General features: G+C 27.4%; 1 protein-coding gene across 2 annotated transcripts; it reads left to right on the forward strand.

The window, feature by feature from the left end:
• The first annotated feature begins 1,238 nt into the window (after positions 1-1,238).
• Positions 1,239-17,997, forward strand: LOC126842787 (casein kinase I). Of its 2 annotated transcripts, XM_050579935.1 has the most exons (13): positions 1,239-1,774; positions 11,415-11,455; positions 11,880-11,949; positions 12,159-12,325; positions 12,420-12,534; positions 13,133-13,252; positions 13,368-13,538; positions 13,613-13,761; positions 14,842-14,919; positions 15,117-15,197; positions 17,015-17,104; positions 17,228-17,334; positions 17,400-17,997. In XM_050579935.1, the coding sequence occupies exons 1-13, from the start codon at positions 1,570-1,572 to the stop codon at positions 17,449-17,451; spliced, it is 1,446 nt and encodes a 481-aa protein (XP_050435892.1). In that variant the 5' UTR covers positions 1,239-1,569; the 3' UTR covers positions 17,452-17,997. The 2 variants fall into 2 exon arrangements, with proteins under 2 accessions (XP_050435892.1, XP_050435891.1); XM_050579934.1 differs by lacking the exon at positions 14,842-14,919.
• Positions 17,998-22,557: the final 4,560 nt, after the last annotated feature.

The raw sequence follows: 22,557 nt of genomic DNA on the forward strand, positions 1-22,557 counted from the left end.
GACATCAACAATAGTAACCTTTACAAGCTTAATATAATTTGTTTATGCAATTTCTTTGAAGTTATAAATTGGTTAAAGTTTGTATAGGATATCTGAAATATTTACAGGGGTTTCAGTAACACCTGTATTTAAATACTGGCTTTGCCAAATTTTACTTATATTTACATATTGGCATGATCGAGAATTCCGATGAGATTTCCCATACTATAATATTCACCTCCAAATTTCCATGTAGGTAATTAGTTTAGATTAATTATTAGTCTAGAGTGATACACCTACCTAATTCGACAGCCCCTTAGCACCTACAGACATACAGTTTTCAAATTAAAAAACTCCCAAAAATTGTTTGCTTATTCACCCAAATGTGCATCAGGATGTTTTTGCTATGACTGCCCAAAGGTCCCAAGTCATACGGATCGTGTTCTGACATATGCTGTCTGCATAGTGCATATTAGACAACAAAAATAAGAATCTAAAGAAAAATGTTTCTACTGTGACTGTAATTACAAATATGCAAATATTGCGATAAGGGCATAAGGCTGAAAATCGGTAGATATATTGGTATTTATTATTATAAAAAAAACCAACATAAAATGCTCTTCTCTGTAGTTTACGACCTGTTTAAGTCGGTTTGGACAACTCTTGATCTACAAGAGGCAGGAGTTGCCATTCTGGGGAAGAAAATTCACATATATTTTTTTAATTTACACAGGGAACTGAGTTACATACAGTGTATATTGTACTGGGAGTTAAGGTGTTTAGTGTGAAGTTGCTTATCTAAAATCATTCATAATCGTTTACAAAACAATCGAATGCCAGAACAGATTTCAATTGTAAACAATTGTTCGAGAACTCAATACAATTCTTTTTACGAATAGTACTTTAAAATCATTCAAATATGAAACTTTTACAAAGAAATTTATTTTGCTGTTTTCTTCTAATATAATAATTAGTAATTATAGAATACAAATATGAATGTAAAATTCATATTTGTAAACATCATATTTGTTCATAAACTGTAAAAGTTTATGCTTTACAGTTGAGACTTTACTATTGATTATAAATATTAAATACAATGGTTATATTTTGTCCTACCCGCTACGGCGCTACCGGTACATACTATATTGGCATTTTGCCAGTGAATATTTATCCTCTTTGTATTTCTCAATACTAGCGCGCTCTAGTGCAATTGATATTGAAACACATGTTTTGTGAATGCATATATTATATTATTTTTTTTTTTAATCAGTCACAAAAAAAATGGAGAGTTTCAGCTGCAATACTCTAGGATTCAATTTAAATCAATTTCAACTTTGTTGATTTGAACGTTTTTTAAGGAATATTCTTATTATAATTGCTAAATCAAGTCGTTGAGAATAATGCAGTAGTGTAACCGGCGTTCCTTTTAGTTTTAACAATTTATAATTTCACAGGGAAATTAGTGCAATGATAACAGTGTTTGTTTCGGGTCACAACGTGTGAACTTCTAGGAAATTTAACAAATTTTAGTGTACAATGAGCTAAAATTGATCAAGTCGCTCGGAGGAACGTTAACCAGCTGTAGGCGCCATGCAAAAGAGAGACCGAGAAAAGGAGCAGAACGGCAAAGATGATAAGCGTGGCGGAAAGTCAGCTGGAACAAGAGCAATGCATTCGGCTGTAGGTGGAAGACATGGTTTGTCATCTTCAGCCAATTCCAGTGTACTCATGGTTGGTCCAAACTTCCGTGTTGGCAAGAAAATTGGCTGTGGTAATTTTGGCGAACTGAGACTTGGTGAGTAATCTTCGCTTTTACGTTATATACTCGGGGCAGGGCATCATTATCTTGATTTCATGTATCATAAGCCAACGTAATCGGTTCACTCTTTAATATGTAAACGTGTGTAAAGTACAAGTGTAAACTATTGTTGGGTATTGTCACACAGATGTCGCAAACTTAATGAGATTGACAGGTTATTTTTATACGCTAGGCAGCTACTATGTTATGTTATCAAATGAAATCGGACTTTTTTTGTTAACAAAAAAAAAAATAAATAAACTGTGTTAGTGTCTTCTAAAGTTAGAGAACGGTAGTCATAAAATATTTAACCCTTCGTCACTGTGTGTTGCCTAGAAATATTTAGAAATCTTTTGTCACGGGGTTTTCAATAAACTTATTTGCACTACTGGGGTTTAATGAACCCCAACACACTAACAGAGGGTTAAGAGCTTTTATGGTGATTGAATATTAATCTTGCAGGTAACTGTTATTGTCTGGAAGAAATGAAGTGGGAAAATTACAATTTTAATAATATGGACCATTTTCTTGAAAATCTATAATTTAATTTACAACACACTATGAAAAGTTTTATTTAGGGGTTACAGTTTCTACTAATATTTCTTATTTATCCTATTTAGCTCTACTGAGTGGCTAACGTTTTTATTTTTATCACAGTTTATAATTTAAACTGCGTTTAGAGTAAATGCTACTTCTACTATTGCTTTTTTACATAGGTGTTTATTTTCAACAGTATTCGAAAAATTTAATTTGTTACTTTCCTTTTGTATCAACTATTTGTTGATATTGATCACTAACGGCAACACATTATACCCCTTATCATTAACTGATGATCTATATCTAATTAATGTCAACTAATACATTTTAAAGACTAAAGTAAAGTATTTATAACAATATCTGGTTGAAAAAAAAAAGAAATTAAAATTTCATTACTTGGGTTTATTAATTTAGGATGACGTTATTATGAAAACACTATATAACTTGTAAATGACTAACATATTTTCTTTTCTTTGTTCTTGAGTGATAAAAATAATAATATAGTTTAACCTTTTATATGTATCTATTACTATATTGCAATCTTTAATCTATATAAGTTAATTTGTCTAAAGATAGCGTATACAATTCTTAACAAATAAATGCATGTATATTTAAGTATATAAAACTAGGTTTTATATACCTAAGATGAAGCATAGTGTTATTAATAAAAAATGGTAAATATTATTTTTAAGGCAATTTGTTTTAAAAATAAAATAATTTTCTTGATAGTTTAATGCTTCCCCCAATAAAATAGAATGATTGCAATAGAAATTGATAGACTTTTAATTATATATTGGTAGTTACTAGATATATGTCATAAAGAGTCTCAAGGAAAAATGTGATAGGGCTACTTTTAAACCTTTTCAGAGAAACAGTAAAAATACATTTTATAAAAATTTATATTAATATTTGAGAAGTTTTTAAATGTGTTATAATACGTAAACATTTATTTGAAAATGACTAAAAAAGTTATAGTTTTTATATTTGCTTAACCATATCATATTCTATCATGTTATCTGGTTGGTCTCTTACGTGTTAGAAGGTCAGATATGTTTGCTGGTAGGACAAGCGTTGTTAACCAACTAAGCGATTTGGGTAAATATGTTTGGCTTCTTCCTGAAACCAGATGCCTTTAATGAAAAATAATCTTTCTACTCCTTAGGATTCGACCTTATGCTCGGCTCTGTTAGTAAAATTATAATAATTTTTATTTGTATATAAATGTTAAAAGAGTTAACTTTGGAATTCCGACTTCGGATTCAGTGACTCAAAATATGTAAGAATTTACTACTCTGGTTCATCAGAACACTTACTTTTTTTTCGTGGTACTGTGTAACTATTGATAACGATAATGATGTACAATTTGTTAATCGCGGGCCATAATCATATACATGTGTGTATTGTTATTACTTATTTTTATTATTATTATTATAGTTATTGGTTATTATATACAAAAACAATTGTATGCTTCTTTAATAGTTTTTGTGGGTGGAGGGACATAATTGCAACTAGAGCGATGCTAGGAAAATTCTTTACTTTAAAGGCCCTGTTTAATTTTTAAGATTTCCCAAATAGTTTAAGTTTTAAATAGTTTAATAGTTCAAAGAATTTCTTAATTTACAAGATCATGTATTATGGTGGTCCTTATATTGGTTTTTTTTAAATTCCACAATAGCTAACCACCAAATTCAAATATTGAAATAAAATGTCTCTAATCTTTTCAGATTTTTATTATTCCCTTAGTCTGCCTGTTTGCCTGAAATTGTTTTCAATATTTAGAGCCGAAGGACTAACATCCAATGTCATGTCACATTTAAGGATCACTCTAGTGTATTTATACAAAAATCCAGGGGAGAAGAATTTCCTTGTTTTCCTTTAGCAGAAATTATAATACTATTTTCATGAAAAAAAAACAAAAAACCCAAGTGCAGTTGTCACTACCTTGCTCCACTAAAAAAATATTTATTATATTTAAATATTAATATGTGAGCCTGAGTGGGTAAGATGTCAGTGTGTTGGCTCTGCTTGTTGGCGGTTCAACACTCAGTCAGGATGGCATTTGCCGGGTGAGAAATTATTCAATGAAAAGAATCCACCTCTTTGGCAACGGACTCTCAACAGCAACGGTGTCCCAGATAGCGAATTTTTCAAGAAACCTTATGATGGCAGCGTTGGTCCTCTAAGGCCTGTTAAGTTATATGACGGTATTCAAAACAAGTTTTGGTGTTTTTGAGTTCAAACCTTAACAGCTTTACATTTATTTTGTTAATCTTATTAAAATGCAGGCAAAATATGTTTTAGGAAAAATAAAATCCAAGTTTATTTTTATAGTCGTTAGGTATTTTTATAATCAGTGTTTATATATATGGTAATGTAAAGGTTTATGATAGATTAAGTTTGTTTACTCTAGGTATAGATATTTTAGGTACTTTGTTGATACTGAGGGTATGGAACTGGCTGCAAGTAAACATTTACACAGTCTGTTTACTATTATACGTAATTAAGTTTAGTATATTTTTCCCCCTCTTTTATTAATAAATTACTGACATTTATATTTACCATTTGTTATTGGATATTATCTAATACTTTACCTAGCCTTGAGGTGAAACCTTTCAAGATATTTGTTACATCACAAAGTCTGAATTGTTCAATTTGTTACGCTCTTCTTATTAGTTTCGGTTTCTAAGAGATGCTATAAATATGTAACACTAGTGTATTACATCAAGCAACAATTAATTTAAATTGTCCATATAATCTTTAGATAAGTGATATTTTAAAAATTTACATTCTTAATTTAAAATACTATTTTATTACTTTACATTAAATTTAGGACAGTAAATTATAAAACATATTAGTACTACAAATTGTTGTAAACTATTTCAACTCTTCAAAAGCACTTTGCAAAACACTAAAAATTATTTATCTTTAAAGTTTGATTATTTGTAAATTAGTGATCTAATATAGATTTCAGGTGATAAATAATATGTTTTATCCCCAGATACAAAAATGACATGTCATTTGAGCCACCATAGTATAAAATCGCTTAAAATAGTGGGGGGGAGGGTTTAAACATTAAAAAATTATAAAGGATCCTCTCCCGAGTATATAACTTAAACGATTTTGGGTGTGCTAATTTCAAAAGTAGAGTGGTTAAGCACACTCAATTCCCCCTACCCAAATGCACCTATTAGCCTCATTACCTATTTATTAAAAATAAGAAAAGAGTTTTTCTCAAAAAAATGACTTTATTGACATATCGTATTTATTCTGATTTTTACAGTAGAATACTTCTTAATTTAATTATTCTTTTTCTTTAATAACGGGACTTAACTTAATTAATTTTACTGCTTGAATGGAAAAAATTGTTCAGATATAGCTGTTGTATTTTCACTTTTTATAAGCCCAATATTAATTTCAATAATTATTTTTTTCATAAACAATTTGCCAGGTATTTTTGAAATATCGTTCATATGTATTTAACGTTTTCGATTTTCAAGTCGAATTTTGTTGATGATTTATTCTAAAAAATTTGATTATTAAGCCTGTAAAAAACATCTTTTGCGGTGTTGCTTGTCACTGACGAAATCAGATAATGTTAATTGGCGCGTGTAATGATTTAATTACTCTTTTTCGTGTTTTCGCTTACGGTTTTATTTATCGAAAATAAAAACAAATTCTATGCAAACGAAAGATAAACGGTCATATTATATTATAAATTGTATTGTCAATAACTGTTATCACTTTAATTATTTATGACTTGGGCATATTAACCCTAGTGAAAAAAAGTATATCTATCGTGTACCCGTATCGACATCACCTTGAATGCAAATAACATGTGATATATGTATTACTTAATCGTGTCAACAAATTGGTTACAAATAAATATACATGTGCATATATAATAGTAGTAACAGTCTTGTAAAACGACTATCGTTTCCAAAACATTATCTTAATTCGACCGCGTATAATAAAGAATGACGTGCGTAATTTATATATATATATATATATACCATGTATATTAAATTCATAATTGTCCCATTTATTATTTATAAAAATGTTTAATAGCCCGTATTCAATAATTAATTTTACTGTAACATTATAATTTTATATTTAGCCTTAATGCTTCTCTTCGGTGTACCTCAATGTTAACTGTTAACACGCCAATGAGATGTCCTCAATTTGAATATCGCTCAAGTGTAATGACTTATTGTTTTTTATTACTAGAAGTAAATGATTTTATAAGATACTGTCTATTATAATAATATTAATTATGTTTTTTAAACATCATTTACGTAAAATACTAATGCCTTCGGAATTTTTGAAGTTTATTTATTTGAAATGTATTTATTCGTGGTTAGTGATTTATAACTGAGTTCTATTAGTTATTATCACTAAATTGAAAATATAACGAACAATCGTGTTAATATTAGTTTTATTGTGTCTTAAATAAAATGTCTCAACTAAATGATTTCTCACGTGAATGATTTTCGGATATATTATCCGTGTTAATGTTTGTTAACCGACAAAGTTTCAAACCGAAGTTTTAATACATTCATAAATTATTTCTATGAAAATAAAAATAATAATCTAGGTATAACTATTTATTATAAGAAAACAATATGTATATTTGTGCGTGTGTGTTTATGTATATTATGATATTATTATGAACAATAGGATAAAAAAGGAAGCAGTTGCATAAATGCTTGTTCTAGGAATCCGTTATTTTTGGAACTTACTGTGTGAATTGGGTTTTGGGGTTGTCGTTTATGCGGATTATAGTGAGTCTATTTATGTGGAAATTAAGTAAATAAATATATTGTAAAGGTTGGATTTTTACTTTAAAAGTTTTATATCATTGAAGCACTTCAGACACTTAAACAGTTGATTTCTCGAACAAGTGCATCTCCTGCGACATGTTCAACAAACTTTATTTCGAGTAGTAGACTAATTTATCAGCTTATGTGTGACCTTAAAATAATTTTTGTGATAGGATACTGTAATAGCAGTTAGAGTGGGGATAAACTTGGAAAAACCCCTAATTTGAGTACAGAGACTATCTTTTAGAATCTAGAGCATTTAACGCTCGTGCACATTTACCATGAAGATTCGATTGAATTAGCTATTCAAATATAGTTTAGTAGAACTGTAGTGGTAAGGGTAACATTAGGTATTTCGCGTAGAGTTTTATCAAAAACAAAATTAGCATTATTTCATAGTTATTTATGTTTATTTGTTAGTTTTCTACTTGTTGTGGGTAAAAAATTAAAAAATTGTTTTAAGGGTCGTCAGAAATTTATTTAAAAATATAGTGTAATAATTAAATTTTTTTAATAACAAATGTTCAACTGTACAACTATGTAACAAATGAACCGCGTCTAATAGTTTATTATTCTATATTGGAAAAATATAAAATCATAATATTTTATTTCCATTAATTAATTAATATCTATTAGCTTTTCGACACGACACTCGTCGGTTAAAAGTAGACATACACACTTTTATCTATACTATTTATAAATATAGATCATGATATATTAGGTTTAAAAATTTCAGCGTTAATGGTAAGATTTACAATTAATTTTCCATAGTTTTATTTTAATAAAATGTTTGGTAATAATACGAAGAAACACGTTTAGTATTTTATTACGTTTTAATGCAACGAAATTAACGCAACATTTCATTTTTTATAAAATATACAAACACTTCTATGAAATTGAACAACAACCAATGTTATTGTAGTGTCGAAGAGTTGATAAGATTTTATGGAAAACAGCTGCTCGTACACATTGTAATAAGTAGTAATTGTCTGGAACGATTTGCTGATTTCATAATATTCGCTATACTTACATTCACTCAAACGCAAAACCATATTTAATACATAATTATTTCTGAACGTTTCCTATAATGTGTATTTTCTATAATTATACATTTAAGTACACGTTTAATTATTAAATATTCTCGTTTTGTCCTTATTATATAAAGCATATTCGTAAATTGTAATCACGAGTTGTGATGATAATTTATAGTACATTGTGTAAAAAAGTTATTCGTCGGAATGGCCAGTTAAATTTGTTGTAATTTTTACTACAAGAAAATGTATTACAATAATATAAATTGATTTTTTTTTATAAATGCATTATTATAGTATTATACAATTTTGTACGAAATTATTTCAAGGTTGTCAATGGCGGCGCCAGACATTTTACCCAATGGGACGTGTAATATAAAATAGAAAAAGAGCAATTTCACAAATTATAGACGTGAGAGTACTACTGGCATCGTTAAATTTCAGTAGAGACACTTTCCCCACTATGGCCCGTGTTTTATATTAAAATTGAGGAAAATGTATTGCGAAAATCGTCTAAATACACTATTTAAACAAAACTTTAAAATGTTTTATTTGATATGGAATCTTAAAACAGAGTATTTTGTGTGAGATACATTTTTCCACCCATCAGTAAGAGGTTAACTTAACCGTCGAACCCTTTGCAGTTGCTAGCCGTTACGATATTTCATTCGGGTTAATAATGTAGAGTTAACGCCCTTTTTACGGCTTTTGACAGTAATATAGCTCGATAAAGGTATATTGCTCACAAAATTCGAGTATTGGCTCTCTCTCCCCTATGGCTCGTACCTCTTCCGAACAAACAGTCGCCTAATAATTTCATTACCGTAATAATTGTGTAAAACAGACTACTCTATCTCTGGTAAATTAACGTATACTGGACGATGAGTTAATTGTTCGGACATTTTTTTTCTTCAAATGACATTGGTGGTGTTCTTAGAATTTTCTAGTTGGTATCTAAGTGTCGCTCGACGGTCGTGTATATACATAGGTACAATCTATAACAATAAAATAACATTATATAATAGATATGACTGAACGACATGGGACACGTAATATTTTGTTTGGTAAAGCCGAATCCCGAAGACATTAGAATCGTTATTCATTAACAATTGTTCCACCCGGTGCGTATTCCATTGGGTTAGTAGACTATTCATTACAAAACAGTCTACCTCAACTACAATGTCGGTGCATTGTGTTGTGCCTATCTAATGTGTTAGAAATGTACGTTACGTACGCAACAGATTGTTCGTTTCAGATTTTCTTTGTAGCGTTATATGTATGCACATTATTTCACATGAAATAAGGATGTGTGTGTGTGTGTTTGAGTATATATATATATTTTTTTTATAGCTGTATTTAAATAACATGTCATATTCTCGTTGTTGTATTATATCTTCAGGAACAGGAATTAGAATATATTCTAATTACTTTCTCGGGGACAATTTATGCCATCTGTTAGCACTTGTAGAACGAAGGTTTTTAACGAGGAATGGAAATTATCACGCCATAAAATAGTTTGGACGAAAAACTATTATTAAATATTAAAATTATGTTGGTCACACTGGAGTTTTTATATTTGTCACATCAACAAACCTCGAATTAAATGACATAATGACTATTAGTTTATCCCGTCTTAGTTTCATGCTTCTTGTTTACACTGCAATCATAAGCCGAATTAGGGTTTCACATAAGGGGGGGCCCATAAAGTTAAAGAATTAAGAAGCCCGAGGAGGCTTTGCCCCCATTGGTGGTGCAACTAGTTCTAAAACGGGTAGGGGGAGGAGGAATTATTCAATACACATTCAAATCTGAACCAATCTTCGAAATATCCTTAATGCCATAAAAACAAAACAACGGACTATGTTTTATTTATAATAAATTTAAATTTAAAAATCATGCTGGACATTTAATAATATAATTGCCATTTTGTAAGGTTATATAATATTACAAACTGTCATTAACCAAACTTATATGGAAGACTTCCTACAGACTGCATTAACTACAAGCAGTTCAGATTTTCAAAAATTTAATTTCTAAATGTTGCAGGTTCTTATCGTTTATTTTTTGTAATATTTCGCAACTATAATAAAATTGAAGGCCGATGCCGACTGTTTAAAGGAAACATTTAAACCTGATAATTCTCATTTTGTTTTCTAAAAATAATTTTATAATATTAAAATAGCTTATGAATGAGGTATTAAATAAATTATATTATATACAACTGAAAAAACAATAAGGTTACATTGACGAGTTATCAAGTTGTAAGGGACAACCCACTTTACAACTGGCGTTACTTAAATACATGGAATTTTTAACTGTGATGAGAATTATTCGAAAATTCTAGTTCTAAATATTTTGTAATAAATATTTGAAAATTAAGATCAGAATTATTAAATTTCGGGTAGGTATTTGAATAACTTCGATGTTTATACTTTCAACTATAGATTTGACTGACGAGGTCTGATAATTTAGTTAACTAGGCGTTTAGTAAAATATACTATTATTTAGTGAAGCCAACAATTAAATGTTCTTGTTTCATTTTTAGCTTGGTTTTTATATATAAACTAAACAAATTTTTTTTAAAAATCAATAAATACAAAATGATTTTAAAAAATTGGATGGAGGATAATCTAAAATTGTTAGTTTACGATAGGATTAGTCTACGAAAATGTCATATGGTTATGGTAAATGTACAAAAATGTTGAAAAAAGTCAAGTATTACGTACATTGAGAAAAACACGACATTAATTTTATAATAAAAAAAAAGTGTATCAAAAATTGAATATGTTATTTTATAGCTTTTTAGTTTATTATGTGAAGGGCACAGGGAAAAAACGGTAGTAGTCACATTATGAATTTTTTTTTTTCAAATAGTTTTTTATATTTTATGCCATTAATTTTTTTTATTTATGTCAATAGATTGTTTAAATAAATACATTTTTTATTAGAATAGCATTTATTGTGTTTTTTTTTGTTCTTATGTAAGAGGGAGAGAAATTCACGAACTTTATTTTTGCTATACTCTAAAATTTTCATAATAGACTACTACCGTTTTTCCCCTGTGCCCTTCATATTATAACGTTGATACCAACTTTAGCGCTATAACTAATTTCAGATATAGTTTTTATTATGAATTACAATAGGGGTTTTATTTTTTTTTTAAGCCTTTCTTTTGATATTATTAGGGTATGTCTTATTTTTTTAAGCAATTTATTATAATATAACTTAATTACAATTTTTTTTTAATTTCAGGAAAGAACTTGTACACTAATGAACATGTTGCTATTAAAATGGTAAGATGCATTCGACTTAATATTTATCTTGTTACATAGAGATGATGCATATAATATAAATATTTTTTTATTGATATAGACGGTATAGTAATAAGTTTTGTGCAAACTGTCAAAAAGTTTTTGGCTGAGGTCTGAATTTTTAAAGTATTTGTGTTAAAGTAAATAGTGAAAAGCTTTGATTGGTGTGATAAAATAGTGTTTTTCTTTCAGATTTAAAAACAATTCTTACACGCTCAAAACACATGTTTTTTATGCGGTTTGCAGGGACCTTTTTTTGTCTATAAAAAAATAATTTTTTTGATGCAACTTTCTTGTTAAATACAGCTAATATTTTATTGTGACTTACTATAATATTATATGCTACAACTTAATATGTAAAAATAGTACACGGGAAACATAACTTAATTGTTTCTTAACTTTTTAGGAGCCAATGAAATCTAAGGCACCTCAGCTACATTTGGAATATCGTTTTTATAAACTACTTGGATCTCATGGTAAGGATAATTTTCTGATGGGCGCTAATCTGTATTTGATTTTTTTTCTATGTTTATAAATTGGTTGAACTTGAAAACAATGCATTTTGATTTTTTTTTGATATTATATATTCATTTATTTTAATTAAATGAGTATGATTTGCTTAATAGTTTTTGCACTATGATTTTTTATGTGTCAACTAATATTTACATATTTTTAATTTTTATAGCGCCTGCCTTCTTCTCAGATGGCATACCTGAAGTATTCTTCTTTGGCCCATGTGGCAAATATAACGCTCTCGTCATGGAACTACTGGGCCCCAGTCTAGAGGACTTATTTGACATGTGTGGACGTGAGTTTTCACTTAAAACAGTCCTCATGATAGCAACACAATTGGTAAATATATTGGATGTTTGTTTTTAAACAATGCGTTATGTGTATGGTATTATTTTAACTAAATTAACATTATTTTGATGATTGTTTGTTATAGTTACATAGGATAGAATATGTTCATGGTCGTCATCTAATATATAGAGATGTAAAACCAGAAAACTTTCTCATTGGTCGCACTTCAACGAAAAAAGATAAAACTATTCATATTATAGGTAAGATCTACTTAAAAAAACGTAAAATTATATGACCACCATTTACTAAAGGATGTGAGTTATTCCAACTTAGTTTTGGAAAATAGTCATATCAATTTATGTTTTAACTTCTAAATTGATAAATTCTGTGCTTTAAATTTGTTTCGTTTTAACTTGTTATAATGAGTAGAATAAAATTATATCCTTTGGCCTTTGGGTAGGTTATACTTTCGGGTATGTTTTTTTTGGTAGCATTTAGCCTTGTGGCGTATTTTTAAAACGTAGTTAATAACATGCGGTATAGCATATCTCCATTTTAACTTTTGACAGTTTCTGAAGTTTTTCATTGCTGTTTTTTTTTATGGAATCAACATAAAGTTAGGTCACTATTTGATCTTTTTAGATTTATTAGTTTACATGTTAAATTTATCAATGTTATTTTGCATTATCTATGAATTATTCAAGAGATTATGATTGGTAGAAAATTAAATTGGCTAGTTGAAAAAAACAATTGGGAGAAAAGAACTAAAATTTCAATTTATAATTAAAATCTCGTTTTACAGTTTATTATTTTGCTAATTAATTTAGTGTAATTATATTAAACGTTTTTTTGTTGTAGATTTTGGTTTAGCAAAAGAATATATAGATTTAGAAACAAACAAACATATACCATACCGGGAACACAAGAGCTTGACTGGTACCGCAAGATATATGAGCATAAATACACATTTAGGAAAAGGTAATTATATAATAAATTATTAAAAATATAATTGATCGTGTTAATGCTCGATATTACCTTATGAAACACGATTAAAAATATATTTGTGTTATAACTAGTCTTTTTTTTTTTTTAGAACAAAGTCGGCGTGATGATTTAGAAGCGCTCGGACATATGTTTATGTATTTTTTACGAGGATCACTACCATGGCAAGGCTTAAAGGCTGATACTCTTAAGGAGAGATACCAGAAAATCGGTGATACAAAACGAGCAACTCCGATTGAAGTTCTTTGTGATGGATATCCTGGTTTGTATATTATGTTTAAATTTAAGACAAAAAAAATAGTGCTTATATTTTAAAGTTTTTATTCAAATTTATAGAGGAAATGGCGCAGTATTTACGTTATGTCAGGCGATTAGACTTCTTTGAGACACCCGATTATGAATATTTGCGTACATTGTTCAAAAATTTGTTTGAAAAGAAAGGTTACGTGAACGATTCAGAATTTGATTGGACGGGAAAAACAATGGTATGAAATATAATTTCTGCATATATTTATTAGTATTATAGTTTTAAATAAAGACAACTTCTCAATTTTGTCTTGCATGAATCTAGATGTTTAAAACTTTTTTTTGATATTTAATTAGTTACTTAAATATTTTTATATCCAACTAGCTGATTATATTTATTTTTACTAAAATAACTGTATTTAAAAGGTCTTGGAATATTAAGTAAGAGTCTTCTTATATTTTTATGATGTTAGCTATTTAGTAAAATATTTAATAGCTATTTTTTTACATTTACAAAGAATATAATCATTTTTACTCAAGCTATAAATGATTATGCTGCCACAAAGAAAATTAGTTTATAGTTTTAAATTTAATAACTGTTTTAAAAGTTCAACTGAGAGTTAACTGTTTTTTTTAAATTTTTATTATTGTAAATTGAAGAAATCCAGTTAAAACGCCAAACTAACATTATTGTTTCGGGAGATATTTTAATAATAATAGATATTTTTTTACTTTAGTTACCTATATTGATGATAAAACTACAGGAAACCTTAAAACATTTTATTAAAAATCCAGGCATGAAAATTTGTTTTATTTTTTCAATAGTGAAATCTATTAATTTGAAATCTTTCTGACTGTCTTATGAGAAATTATTACTATTTAGTATCGTTTATAGATTCATTTATTAAAATTTGATATTATTATCTTATGTATGTAATAAGATGTTTCCTAAAAAAATTGTTAAATCTTTTTCACGCAAAGAACTCCGATTTTAAAGTTGTGTATCTTTTAATAAAAAATTCTTACAATTAACATTAAAAAAATAAAATCATAACAATTTTTTTGTTAATGTCTGGGTTTTTAATGAAGCTTTCTACTGTACGACATGGTCTTCTAAATTGGTTTTTCAAATAGCTAATATTTAAATTTCAGTACTAATATTTTAGGTTTTTATTGTTATTATTCATCTAAATACACTTTACTGATTAATGTACACAATATATCTATGTTATTAATATTATTATCCACCACTTTTTTTTTTGTATTTTTGTGCATGCTGCATGATACTTTTTGCGCCTTTAATATTGCTAAATTAACAGAAAAAAGGTTTGTTTAACATACTTCGTATTATACACAATGTAACTGATGAAAGTCCTTGGACGTCTGAAAGTGATTTGGTAAGTTGATGAACTTGAGGCATTTAGCGCAAAGTATTTTTTCAATGTATTTAGTTTAGCAATGCATGTTTTCATACAATATATGTTATAATTTAACATAGTGATATTGCAGTTTAGTGTGACAGTAAATATTTCTACGGCACATACAGTTAGGGAAAAACTTAATAATTTTATTTATGTATAATAATTTTATTTAGTGTACTTTGGTTGGCTCTATACAGTCCAGTCAAGAAGTAATTTTGTCTCCAAACAGAGAACGTCAAATTGCAGGCAATAAGGTAATAAACAACACGTTCCTATATATTATATATTTTTTAATTTATTACTTGGTTCTTAAATTTACAAAGATATATTTTGACATAATTTTTTTATTGTTCTAATTAACTAACAAGGGTGATGACGAATTACTGTCTGTGTACAGTGATGACAATAACGATGACAGTATGTTGTTAGTTAGTAAGGTATCTATCAGTAACAATATAGATCATACTGTGTAATCATATCTCGAATAACCATTTACTTAGTAACCAACTACTTATTTAATATTCCTTATTTATTTACTCCTTTACAAAAAAATATTAGTTCGTTTTCCGTCTTGTAAAAACAAAAAAAACACCCATTTATTTTTATTTTATAATTTTTCATCTTTTACCAGTAATGCATTTAGAAATCATTAGGACTTTTAAACTATAAAAATATTGATTTTAAGGAGAGCACTAAAATTTTAAATTGAAAAAAGTTAAAATAAATAGATTTCAAGTAAATTGTATTACAAATTCAAATCCGTTTTCTCCTTTTTGACTCCTTATTGTATTGGTAGAACTATCGGTATAATAGACAAAATATACGGTATATAGAGACAAGATTAATCCCCTTAAATATTTTGTTATTTTATTTTATTTCTTCCCAAGCTTCGGCTACTATATCCCTTAATTGTATAATTGTTATTTTATTTTATTCAAATAACAAATATTTTTTAGATTTTATTTAAGTATAAAAAGTTATTTAAATAACCCTCAGGTTTGCACACAGAAATAGGGATTCTCACTTATAGGATGGTCGGGTATAGATAATTTAATATTAAAAAAAAAATTCATATTATTACCGTTTATACTTCTATTATCATGTTATTTTTTGTTTTAACTTTCAATTTTGTTACAAATTGTTTTACTTTACACCATTATAAATAAATTGTAGTTATTAAATTAAAAAAAAAAAAATAAACATCGCCAGCCCATCTTTTAGCTGGTCAATGATATAGGATACAGGAAAAAATACCAGAAATGTTAGTTTTTTAAAGTCTAGTAATATCATGTTTAAACAAATTATTGAAAAATGCTTAAAATGCATTGTCGAATTTTATGACACCAAAATCACCATTTATTAGAACTAAATAAATAAATAAGAATAAACAAAGATTTTTAATTTTCTTTTTATGTTAGTTTTATCTATATGAAAATAACAAATAATGGCTATAATTTAATTCGTAATTAAGAAAGCAGCAAATTTGAGCAACTTTCTAATATAGTATTATTAAGTATACTTAATTTTGTATAAAAAATAAAATATTGGAAACCACCTACTCCATTATATGTAAAAATGTAGAATTTCAGTAGTTACATGATATATATGCCTATTTTTATATTTTAATAAATAATATTAATACACATTAAAACACTCAGTTCTATTATTTTATCTATTTTAGTTATAAAAAAAAAAATTTTGTAATAAAATAGCTGAATAACTAAAATGTAAAACATAAGTGCACATGCAAGTACTTGCATTAAATTCAACAGTCTAAATGAGCCTTAACTATTCTTAACCGCTCAGTACTTAATGATTAACGAATGATATATATATTGATATATTTATCATCGTCAGGTATGTGGCAAAAAATAATAATGGTTATAAACAAGAATTACGTTTCTAAAATTTTCTATGTTTGGTCAGCTAACAGTTTGATTCCTCCCGCTGAGCAGTCCCTAAAGTTGTTCTCACCCAATGACATGTGCCACTTTAGCTGTATTTCAACGTTTTATATTATAACATGTTGTAAATATACTAATGTATATCAATTAAATAAATAATTTTTCAGTCTGGAACAAAAGGTTGGCAAGACGGTTCAAAGTTACCAGGACACACTCTTGGAAATTTGACGCCGGCCGATCGACACGGAAGTGTTCAGGTAAATGTTTAACAAGATTTAATTAAAAATATATTAAATCGATTTGCACTATTGTTGGTCACACAAATATATTTTACAAAAACATTATTTTCTATGTAATAATTACGGCTTTTAAATTTTTAGGTGGTTAGTTCAACAAATGGTGAATTGGCCAACGACGATCCGACCGCTGGTCATTCTAATACTCCTATTACAGCGCAAGCTGAAACAGAAATCGTTGACGACACTAAGTAAATTAAATTTAAATTTAACATTGTTGTTTTAGGTTTATAAATTTATATTTTGCATTTTCTAGATGTTGCTGTTTTTTTAAACGTAAAAAGAAAAAAACTCCTCGCCCCAAGTGACTAACTATCGTAAAATGTAGCTCTGAGCGCGAAGCCGTTACTTTGTTACGCGCCACTTCACACTCCAACTCGCGTGATAGTGCTTTAAACGCTCCGATTCCGACCATTACGTGAAATTACAAATCACCTAACTTTTTTTTTATAAGAGGTATTGAATATTTAGTTAAAACATTTTCTTTACTTTTTTTTTGTAATTAAAATTATAGGCTACAATATACTTATATATAAATATATATATGTCTTAAATTAATAGAAACAAAATAATAACAAATAATAGACTTATAATTTCGGTCAATTCTGCATTCCGTCAACGTTAAAAATTATCGATGGTTCATTAGTTGTTGACCCTAGTCTTGACTCTAGACAGTAAGACAAAATATAATTTATACTTTTTGCATTTTTAGTAAAAAAATAAAAAAAATAAAAAAATGGTGAATGTTAAAAATAAAAAATAGTCTTCATGTTCTCTTGTTAAAAAAATTTTTTAAATTGTAATTGTATTTTATCATTTTACTTAAAAAAAAAAAAAAACAAAACAAATTCAAATATTTATGTTGAAAATAATAATACTTGAGTTACCTAAGTAGTAATTTTTATATTATTATTATTATATAAATAAATACTTTAAACCATTAGTTCCTGTAAATACATTTTTAAAAACGCCGTTTTGATTATCTTTTATATGTATAAATATCAAATAGAAATATATATATACAAATTTTTTAAAATTATTCACACGTTTAATTTGTACCTCACTTAAATATTTTTCCTACAACTGCTCGTCATCGAGATTTTGTATGATTTCCCAGCTTTTAATAAAAATATATATTTAAGTTTCTAGCACTTGATCAGTGTGTTTAGTTAGGTTTTTTTTACTCAGTTTTATTAGATATTGAAATATCATGTTTCGTGTTTTGGTTTTAATATGAAATTGACAGTTATTTTTACAGTTACGTTCTCTGGTTCTCTTATGTATGGAATACATATACATACATATATGTAAAGAGTGAGAAATACCGTTAACTTCCCATACAATCTAATACTACTATAACGCTTGTGTTTTTGGATAATTTTCTTTAAAATATTAATTTGTTCGAGTAATAGTCGTCAATAACTTGTTTTGGACTGTTGCTACTAAATAATACTCAATTTTAAAGAAATTCTGTATATTATATACTTAAGTATGATTTGTTTTTAATTTAATTTTTATCAATTTGGCGATTATTTGTGAACATAATTTTTTTTATCTTAATTGGTGGATTTTCATAAATTTGTGTTTTCTTATGTACAATGCACAAGCCCACGTTTTTAATTTGGTGGATTTCTAAACGTGAATTGTTGCATATGCATGTCATTTTGTGTTAACTGAAAGCAGAAGAAGAAAATAATTAGATAAATAATATTTTTTTTATACATATAGAATTTCAACTATTGTATTATATGCAATTGACTAAAACAACAATTTTGTTTGTCAAACAAGTTTTACATTGATTAGTTGTACGCATTTGAATATCCTATGAAAAACAATTTTTAAAAACAATAATCGCTTTTGATGTACAAAATACTTATGTAATATATTATATTAAAAAAAATAATTTTTTTAAAAATTTTTGTGAAAAATATTGTTATGTTCGTGATATGTACATTTTTAGCTAATTTTTAGGTAAAACATAATTTTACTACTACTATTTAATTTAAAAAAAAAATATATAATATTTATCATTATTATTTTTTTTTTCTATTATAATTATTATTATGGCAATATATATATTTTTTTGATTGTTTAGTTTTAAACTTATCATTTTCAATTTTTTTAAATATAATTAAAATGAAAAAAAACATGTTGGATTTTTTTTTTCAATGCTCTAGTATAATACGACATCTCAATAAACTTTCTTGTCCGTGTAAAGTATTAGCTCACACAATGTGTTCTACGATTATTATAAAAAATATATATTAGTACGTTTGGCGATAGTTGTGTCAACCAAAATACAATTTTTCAAGTGGGTTTAAAAATATTTGTTTTTTTTTTTGTTACAAGAACTTCATTCAAAAGAAATTAAAATAGTTTATAATGAATAATAGGACATTGTGGACTTTGAAGGAATTTGGTTTGTCCAGCCGTCACTTGTTTGGACTTAAGAGGTAAAGTAAGTCATTGTTAAACTACAAAGTTGATTTTTTTTTTAAATAATTCTATAAAGAGTAATATATTATGTAGATTAGGGACCTGATTTAAATTCCTCTAAGTACATTGTGCTAATAGAAAACTTGCCAAAAAAAATGTAGTTTTCTCGAGTATTATTTTGACAAATTTATTTCTACGCCTGTACCCTACGAGGCAAAAATAAATACTCCTTATTAATATATCAATCGCTAGCAAATTTCTAAAGACTGTCCTAGTTATCAAGTTGTTGTTAAGTAAACTGCAAATCGAGCAGTAGCCTAAACCAATAAAATAAATAACATAATAAAACCGGTAGCAATAATGCAATAGCGTGTCATCTGTAAAATATTTTCTTTTGAAATACCAGAAATTTGTATTCCTATCGTTGTAAACATTATAATATGCATCATTTCGTGGCAAGCGTATACGAATACTGAGTAATCACTAATCGTGTATGTATTACAGATGACACTTGTTTTGTCAATTCATCAATTTTTTTTGTTGTTTGTTTACATAATATATGCTTTTTTGTAGCGTTGAATGTTTACAGTGAACATACTATTATTGTAAATTCCGAGTGATGCGCAATACTTTTGTGCAGTCCTTATTCACTCATTTTAGTTTTGTAGAAAAATGTAAAAATAAAGAGTATATAATACTGTTGATAACTAAATAATAGACTTGATTTTTTAAATCATAGCAGTCAGTAGAGTAGTCGCTTCTGGTCATGGTACAGTCATTTTTTGGAAATCATTTTTCATATAATCCGTGGTACAGTAGTAGTGTTGACCTTTAACAAAATTATTTTAATAGTAATATTTACTGCCCATCTGACGTTTCATTAGTCAATAGTCATGTGTAATTTATTTCTTCCATTAGTAAGTAGGTGTTAGCTCTAATGATTATCATTACCATAACATTCGTTTGTAACGAAGTATGATTTTTAGTTTTTACACGAATGACGCATGGCCTATATAGTTACAATTTATATTTAATTTTGCAAATATATCTTTAATGCAATGCCTACATAAAGTATATTTTATAGGTATATCATATTATATGCCATGTATGGGTTACGACTTACGCTATATCTATATATTAGCTATACTTAAGCAGAATATTATACCTACCTAGTTTAGCGTTTAATTAGGTACTTTTAATGTAGACCATCATTATATACAAATAAATAAATTATTTTCATTCAATATATAGGTCAGTACCTAACTACCTACTCATCATTCTTTAACATAGGCATAATAAACATAGTAGTAATTGAATAATATATTAGGTAGCGTGGTTATAAATAAGAATTTGAAATTGTTAAATACCCACGTCATAAACGAATTATTTAATTTATGTTTGTTTTTTTTAATTTCAACAGAACGAGTTCACACCAAATCGGTAGACCCTATCAGGTCCTATGTCAAGAAGGTTAAATTGAAACGAACCATGGGGAAAAAGCAACAAAAGGAAAACAGAAAAATATAATAAAAGGAGTTAGGGGAGAAAAATAAAAATATAAAATGATGTATAGATTTTATGATACAAATCATAAAGTGTCGAAGTGGATCAAAATAGTTGGGAACATTGAACTACCTATTCTAGTTTTTATCTAAAAATTCGATACAAGATACCTAATGATTTAAGTCGTTAGTCCCTATATAATTCACAAAGGACTCAACTATATGCTTTAATGGTACTCCACTCCTATTCCCTAACTGCACAGGAAGTAAAAAAATGCAAAAAGTCCAAGACCGTTGATTGTTGGTTGAACCGGTGACATGATTCGTTAATATAACTTACTATGATAATAATCCTCCTTTACATACAACAAATCTACCATTGTCCTATGTAGTATAGGCGAGATAGGAAATAATTATGAAAGACGAGGTAACAAGTGGCACTTTTCGGAAAAACATTAAGGGAATCTCCTACCATATTACAAAAGTTGTTCCTCGTTAATTCTATATATCTATAAACTAGATAAGGTTAGATCAAGAAACCTAACTATTTTTGAAAATTGAATAAAATTTACCATTTACGGTGTTGCATGCCAATATATTTCTAGAATCAATTTATTTATGTTGTATTTTGAATGTGTTATGTTTTTATACGTTAAATATATATACAACCAAACAAATCAAACCTACTAATATAAGTACAACGTATAAACAATAAAAAAAAAAGTATAACGTAAGCGCGATGTGCTTTTGAAATGTTCATGTTGCGGAAACAGATGTTGAAACCATACTGATAGCTTATATTACTAAAAATAAGAAAACTTCCAATCATTTGTAATAATGATATTGCTTTATCCGTTTTAATATTTTCTATTAATTTATCATTTATAAATTTTACACTAATTTACCTCTTGTCTTTATTTATTTAAATGTGTTAACAAGACAACACTAGAAATGTAGATTATTCAATGTATGTTAACTTTTACTTAATATCTTAAGTACTAACTAAATTGAAACATTAACGGAAAATATTAAAACATTCAAATTTCTCCAACTCTACAAATGTTGAATCATACGTTTTTTTCCATTTTTTTATTACCTATTTGTATTTTTTTCATTCAAACAAAATGGGTAAATAGACATTTTGTAAAAGCATTTTTTTAGAAAAATTACATTTATACATGCCTTATTTAATAAGGTAAAATGACCTCACATAACCTTATTTCAGATATTATGAAGACAATATAAATACAATAGGTACATTTTTGTAAACGCCAATAGTGCTTACTGCTAAAACGTAATTAATAAGTTTAAAAATGGTTAATTGCCAACGATAATTATGTTAAGGCCAACTTCTACTGTAGCTGTCCATGATCGCAAATCATACCTCTGCCCCTTGGACCTTTCCATCATTTTTAATAGAATTAAAAACGCATACAAATTTTAAATCATAACTTATAGGCATCAGGAATGGGAGGT

This window comes from Adelges cooleyi, unplaced genomic scaffold, assembly GCF_023614345.1.
Source record: "Adelges cooleyi isolate 19-005CV unplaced genomic scaffold, UGA_ACOO_1.1 ACOO_flye_CR_arks_rails_tigmint_CR_PRNA_574, whole genome shotgun sequence".
Lineage (NCBI taxonomy): Eukaryota > Metazoa > Arthropoda > Insecta > Hemiptera > Adelgidae > Adelges > Adelges cooleyi.

What these genes read in the sequence shown, in the direction of transcription:
- LOC126842787 (XM_050579935.1), top strand. Translation starts at nt 1,570, where the DNA reads ATGCAAAAGAGAGACCGAGAAAAGGAGCAGAACGGCAAAGATGATAAG. An exon ending in GGACGTCTGAAAGTGATTTG is followed by an intron (nt 14,920 to 15,116) that starts GTAAGTTGATGA and finishes AATTTTATTTAG; the next exon opens with TGTACTTTGGTTGGCTCTAT. An exon ending in ATCGACACGGAAGTGTTCAG is followed by an intron (nt 17,105 to 17,227) that starts GTAAATGTTTAA and finishes TTAAATTTTTAG; the next exon opens with GTGGTTAGTTCAACAAATGG.